At 47.9% G+C, this 7,052-nt stretch overlaps 1 protein-coding gene across 1 annotated transcript in view; it reads right to left on the bottom strand.

Moving 5' to 3' along the window:
- Positions 1–5,188: 5,188 nt before the first annotated feature.
- LOC139171466 (ubiquitin carboxyl-terminal hydrolase 48-like) overlaps positions 5,189–7,052 on the bottom strand; it is a 5,957-nt gene continuing 4,093 nt past the window's right edge. The window contains exon 4 of the mRNA XM_070759713.1: positions 5,189–5,286. Coding sequence (XP_070615814.1) covers positions 5,189–5,286 — 98 coding nt within the window. The remainder of the gene's footprint in view (positions 5,287–7,052) is intronic.

The following is a 7,052-nucleotide window of genomic DNA, read 5'->3' on the forward strand; positions in this document are numbered from 1 at the left end:
CTCTGTGGCCTTCCTGTCGCTCTGGAACCAATTGCCCCCCAGAGATCTGCACCACCACTGCCCTATTGGCCTTCCGGAATGTCTTAAAAACATGGCTGGGGCTGTTTGAGCTATGGCACTCTGCTCCGGCCCAGAAGTGATGGTTGTTTTGTAATTGATGGTTTATATGGTTTTATTGGGATTTTAATTGCTGTTTACTTTTTATTATCGTACGCCACCTAGAATCCGTCAGCAGTTGGCTTATAAATCCAGTAAAACTTAACTATAATAATCACTTATAGAATCAATCAAATCAAAACGATGAAGACAAAGTCGAATCCCCAATCGTCCGGATTTAATGGACTGTCTACTTACAAAATCAAACAGAACTATGATTTACAGTCACATACATACAAAAAAAAAAGGGGGGGGGGGTAGGATATACCTCTTATAGACATCATAACATTAGGTCGCAAAGTAACGAAAGTCAACTGGATAGTTGACATTTATATGTTTAAAGATGTATGTTTATATAAAATCAGAGGTGCCAGGGATAAATTCAAATGCCTCACAATTGGAGGTTCAAATTAAATTTAAATGGTGACAATATACACTGCTCCAAAAAAATAAAATAAAGGGAACATTTAAACAATGCAATATAACTCCAAGTAAATCAAACTTCTATGAAATCAAACTGTCCACTTAGGAAGCAACACTGATTGACAATCAATTTCACATGCTGTTGTGCACATTCAACTTTGTAGAGAACAAAGTATTCAATGAGAATATTTCATTCATTCAGATCTAGGATGTGTTATTTGAGGTTTCCCTTTATTTTTTTGAGCAGCATATATTATTACAAGATATACATGCAGTATCTTAACTAATGTCTTTTGAATGTATGTTTGTATGTATGTTATATGTTCACATGTATGTTTGCTTTCTTTTTGTTTTTTCCCTCTTTTCCTTTCTGTTATTTTAATGCATATATTTAATAAATATTATTTTTAAAAAATAAAAATAACCCCCCCCCCTTAAACTTAAGCTTAGAAACATAGAAGATTGACGGCAGAAAAAGATCTCCTGGTCCATCTAGTCTGCCCTTATACAATTTCCTGTATTTTATCTTAGGATGGATCTATGTTTATTCCAGGCATGTTTAAATTCAGTTCCTGTGGATTGTCCAACCACATCTGCTGAAAGTTTGTTCCAAGCATCTACTACTCTTTCGGTAAAATAATATTTTTTCACGTTGCTTCTGATCTTTCCCCCAACTAACCTCAGAATGGGCCCCCTTGTTCTTGTGTTTACTTTCCTATTAAAAGCATTTCTATCCTGAACCTTATTTAACCCTTCAACATATTTAAATGTTTCGATCATGTCCCCCCTTTCCCTTCTGTCCTGCAGACTCTACAGTTTGAGTTCATGAAGTTTTTCCTGATAGGTTTTATGCTTAAGACCTTCCACCATTTTTGTAGCCCATCTTTGGACCCCTTCAATTTCATCAATAACTTAAATGCAGCTATCAAAACTCTTACCTTGGGATGGAGAAACGTGAGGTGCGAAGAGGGAGGGGTCCTTCTGGGCAGCTCTAGGGGTCCGCTGGAGGAGGAGGAGGAGGAGTGGGGCAGCCCATCATTTTTCCTGGGGGAGGGATGAGCAGAAGGAAGAAAGAGACAAGACAAAATTTGCCCAAAAAGAACCATGCGGGAAACCTCCCCAGACCCTTTTACGGGGGAGGAGGAGGGCTGTCGATGTGGGCCTGTGGATGTCACATGAGCTTTGGACACAGGCCCATCCCTTGGTCAGCACTGGAAAATTAACGCAGGGAAAGTGGTTGGGGGGGCAGAAAGAGCCCCTCCCAACTTGAGCCAGGACATACCAGAGGTCCATAAACAGTTAGTTTCCTGGGAAGGGTCTTTCTTTGGGCAAAGGATGCCCTTCTAGCTCTGGAGATGAATCAACGGCTTGCCAAACTCTCTATAGAAGGCTTGAATGTTTATGGGAACTTGGGTGATTTTCATGAGGGAGGAGATGCAGCCACAAAGCATTCTTTCGAGGGGTTCAAGGACATCCTATGTCCACCACATGGGCGGAAGCGGAAGGAGGACTTGCCATGCTGGCACAATCTGTGTGGGCAACGTGACAAGTTGGGGGAGGGGGACAAGAGATGTGAACTTTCAACTGGGTGGGAAACTCAGATCCAGGTTTCCCAGTGTAGGTGCCAGGATTGCTCCGGCAATGAATTGGAACTTTTGAGGAGCACTTTGACTTGGACACTAATTTAATTTGGACTCTGAGTCCTTGGAGAGGGGCGGCATATAAATCCAATCAATCAATCTGGTTGCTACCTGATACTTTGACACTGGAGGCCACCCGCCTTGAAGGGAGGGTTTCCCAAAGGAACGGCAACTCCCAGTGGCTGGCCGAGACCCCTCCCCAGCCAGGCTCTCCTCCTCATCCATCCCCGTAACCCTGGCAACGAGATGCAGATGCTATCAACAAAGCGGTCCTCTGCCACCCAACACGCCAGATGGGCCAGAAAGGCACTCGGTGTATGCTCAGAGGCTCCAACGCTCGGCTGGGGGCCATGGCTGAGGTGGCCAGAGGGGTGGGGAAGGAGGGGTATATGGTAGTCAAGGCAGTCGATAGCAATAGCATTTAGACTAATATACTGCTTCACGGTGCTTTTACAGCCCTCTCTAAGTGGTTTACAGAATCAGCCCTCTTGCCCCCAACAATCTAGGTCCTCATTTGACCCACCTCGGAAGGAGGGAAGGCTGAGTCAACCTTGAGCTGGTGGTGAGATTTGAACTGCTGAACTACAACTAGCAGTTAGCTGAAGTAGCCTGCAGTGCTGCACTCTAACCACTGCACCACCTCACTCCAGAGTCATCTGGTGCTTTTAATGCCAGATCTAAGCACTGACCGCACAAGCAGAAGGATGTCCACTGGACTTCTGTAATCATCCTTACTGGCCCCCAAAAAGGCCCTGAATTGGGCCCTTGGCAGGATGAACACCACCACCCCCATGAAGAGGGGGGCACCTGAGTGCTGCAGCCTTGCTCCCCTCTCCCCAGCCCCACCTGGGGCTCCCCTGTAAAAAAACAAAAACAAAAACGGGGTAATGTTTAGGAAGAGCTCACTAAAGAGATTTGCTAAAGGAGTCAGGCATTTCCCCTAGGTGGCCACCAGAGGTCGATCCCTCTTCAACTAAAAGAAAGTGGGTGGAGTCTATTCATTTATTTGAGTTGGAAGGGACCTTGTAGGTCATCTAGTCCAGAGGTCCCCAACCTTTTTAGCACCAGGGACCGGCTTTAAGTTAGACGAGTTTTCCACGGCCCGGTGGGGGGGGGGGGCTTTGGTCATATGGGGGTAGGGTTATGGAGGGGTGGAGCTTAGTGACGCAGCCCTCCACACTTCTCCACAGGGCGGGGAGAATCAGGAGGCTCCTTTGGCGGCTGGGGGCTGCCTGGCTTTGTGATTTTGGCTGGGGGGGGGAGTTAGGAAGGTCCTACTTCTCCCCCCCCAGCCAAAAATTCAAAGCCTATCTGCTGGATACGGGCGATGAGTGGGACAGAGCGGCGCGGAAGCCTCTTGCAGCAGCTGCCACAGCCACCGGCTTTGGTGCCGTTCGTCCCGCCCATCGCCCGTATCCAGCAGAAGCTGCTGCCCGAGTGCTCTTGGCCGGCGGGATTTAAAGTGCTGGGGTGGGGGGTGTCCCAGCGGGAGGCGAAGCACTGGGGTGGGGGGGCTGTCAGGACACCCCCACCCCAGCACTTTGAATCCCGCCGGCCAAGAGCACTCGGGCAGCAGCTTCTGCTGGATACGGGCGATGGGCGGGACAAACGGCGCCGAAGCCGGTGGCTGTGGCAGCTGCTGCAAGAGGCTTCCGCGCCGCTCTGTCCCACTCATCGCCCGTATCCAGCAGATAGGCTTTGAATTTTTGGCTGGGGGGGGAGAAGTAGGACCTTCCTAACTCCCCCCCCAGCCAAAATCACAAAGCCAGGCAGCCCCCAGCCGCCAAAGGAGCCTCCTGATTCTCCCCGCCCTGTGGAGAAGTGTGGAGGGCTGCGTCACCGCCCGACGCCCCACCCCGTCCTGCATAATGTTCTCTGCCGGGAGGGCAGCGCCGCCGCGGACCGGCTGAAAACCCCCAACGGCCCGGTCCTGGTCCACGGACCGGCGGTTGGGGACCTCTGATCTAGTCCAGTGATTTTCAACCTTTTTTGAGCTGCGGCACATTTTTTACATTTACAAAATCCTGGGGCAAACCACCAACCAAAATGACACAAAATGACATCCTAAGACACTCTCCTCTCTTTTTCCATCCCTGTCTCCTCCCCACCCTTGTGTGTGTGTGTGTGTGTGTGTGTGTGTACACACTCTTGAACCATTTCCAAAAACAGGTGAGGGCTGGGTTTTTTTCTCATTCTTTGGGTGCTTTTTATCATATGCTTTAAATCAAGAGTCACTTCTCTCTCTCTCTTTTGTTTCTCTCTCTTTCCTCTCATTCTCTGTCTCAATCATTTTCTCATTTCTCTTTTTTTCTCCCCTTTTTGCTCATTTCTCTCTCTCTCTCTCCCTTCCTCTCCTTTTCTCTCTCTCTTGCTTTCTTTCTTTCTCTCTCTTGCCTTCTTTCTCTCACTCTTGCTTTCTCTCTCTCTTTTCTTTCTCTCTTGCTTTCTCTCTCTCCCTCACTCTTTCTCTCTCTTGCTTTCTTTCTCTCTCTTTCTCTCTCTTTCTCACTCTCACAGCAAAAGGTTGCGAGACCGGAACCTGAGCTTCCTTCTTCGTGGCACACCTGACCATGTCTCGCGGCACACTAGTGTGCCACAGCACACTGGTTGAAAAACACTGATCTAGTCCAACACCGGCTCAAGCAGAAGCTCCTTCACCACAGGTTGGCAAACTGCGGCTCCAGAGCCATAAGGTCAGTGGTTCAAATCTCATCAGCCTTCCATTCTTCCGAGGTGGGTAAAATAAGGACCCGGATTGTGGGGGCAATAGGCTGGCTCTGTTAAAAAGTGCTATTGCTAACATGTTGTAAGCCACCCTGAGTCTAAGGAGAAGGGCGACATAAAAATTGAATAAATAAATAAAATTAATAAATAAAGTGGTTCCTTGGCCCCTTGCTTATGGCTCTTCTGCAGAAGCCGAGTTTCCGGCACTGCGCATCATTTTTTAGTGGGGGGTTTGGGGAATTTTTTCAGGGGTGGTGGTGTTTACACTCAGGCCACGCAGCACGGGAGGAAGTGAACCGGCAGCGAGGTAAGTTGGAACCCACCAGCCAGTTTCTCCTGAAGGCTGCGGGGATGGAGCAGGAAAGAGGACAACCCGGTTAGAAGCTTTCCGGGCCAGCGGCCCCATCCTGCAGCCGGCCAGCATCTCCCAAAATTTGCAGGGATGTGGGGGAGGGGGGAGGGGGACATGCCAGATTTTGTGGCTCCCGGTGTTTTTCTTTTCCTGTGGGACACGGGTCCAAATGGCTCTTTGAGTGCTTAAGTTTGCCGACCTCTGTCCTGCACCATTTGAGACAGATGGCAGTCTGATCTCCCCTTGAATGTCCGATCGCTAACAGCTAAGATGCGCTAACAGCTAAGATGTCGGGCAGGCACACCATGTCAAAGCGAGATTTGGCTTCTCCGCATGAAGCAAATTTCACAAGAAGACGCATGGGTGCATGAGATTTCAGCAATTTGTTTACTTCCGCACACAGGCAGAAGAAAAAAATCGCCAAAAATCTCTCTTACACGCGCGCCGTCTCACAAGATTTTGCTTCCTGCGCATGCGCAGAAGCCAAATCTCACTCCGATGCGTGCGCCCACGTGCCAATCACCCAGAGCTGCACATGAAGCTTCATTTCCACTCCCGGTGTGGCGTTTTTCCTCCCCCCCACCCATTCTGGTAAGAACCCGATACAGAGTGTGTTGTGTCGCCGGTGAACCTAGAAGGTGTTCGTTTGCTCGAACGTGTTGTAAGCCAATGTTTTTTTTAAAAAACCTCAGCTACATTTGAGACTGGGTGGGCTTTGACTCCCAGAATTCCCCAGCGGAAGGGGAGACGAGTGTTGCTGATTTATGGGGGGAGGGAGAGCAGCCTTCCAGGCTCCTCCCAAAGCCAAGCAATACATGCTTCCGTCACGTGAGGCTGGCAAGGGCATCCTAGCAGCCCGAGAGCCAGGCGCCATTCCAAGGAGGAGCATGAGAGGCTTCGATTGTTCCCTCAGGACTCAGGAGGGTGGGGCAGGGGGTCCCCAGGCAGCTCTCCAGGGCCAACTCTGGCAAGAGGAACTGCTCGGGAAAGCAGCAAAAATAATAATAATAATAATAATAATAATAATAAGAAGAAGAAGAAGAAGAAGAAGAAGAAGAAGAACAACAACAACAACAATAACAACAACAACAACAACCATCATCAACATCCTCATCATCATCTTGGGGACACAGAAACGTAGCAGGCACCCGACAGAGGAAGATATAACAGAGAAAATAATAGTATGTGCAGAGATGGATAAACTAACACTGCCTTCCCCTGTGGGAGGGTCAGGGGAGGGGCACAGGGTGGGGATTCTTTGGGAAAATAAACAATTCTCCGGTAGGGTGATCTAAGCCTTCTATCTCTCAATGTAAATGGTCTATCATCACAGAAGAAGCGATGTAGAATCATGAAGCTGGCTAAAGACTGTTATGCAGATATTTTATTCTTGTCGGAGACCCATAAGGGAAGGGAAAAAACAAACAGATTAGTAAAAAATATTGAATGGGAAAAAACTTATCATTCGAAAGGAACGAATAAATCCAGAGGGGTGGCTATAATGGTTCATAGAAGAGTGGATTTTCAGTTAAGCAATATTAAGAGAGACAAGGATGGTAGAATGTTATTTATTAAGGGGAAAATAAGAAATAATTTAGTAACTTTAGCGGTTATTTATGCCCCTAACGTAAATGCAAAACAATTTATAATAAATGTAAAACGGAAATTAGACAACTTTGCGGAAGGTATAGTGGTTTTAGCAGGTGATTTTAATTTGGAACTAACAACAGGGAAGGGGGATAAGAAAAAGTTACATA

Source organism: Erythrolamprus reginae, chromosome 8 (assembly GCF_031021105.1).
Source record: "Erythrolamprus reginae isolate rEryReg1 chromosome 8, rEryReg1.hap1, whole genome shotgun sequence".
Lineage (NCBI taxonomy): Eukaryota > Metazoa > Chordata > Lepidosauria > Squamata > Dipsadidae > Erythrolamprus > Erythrolamprus reginae.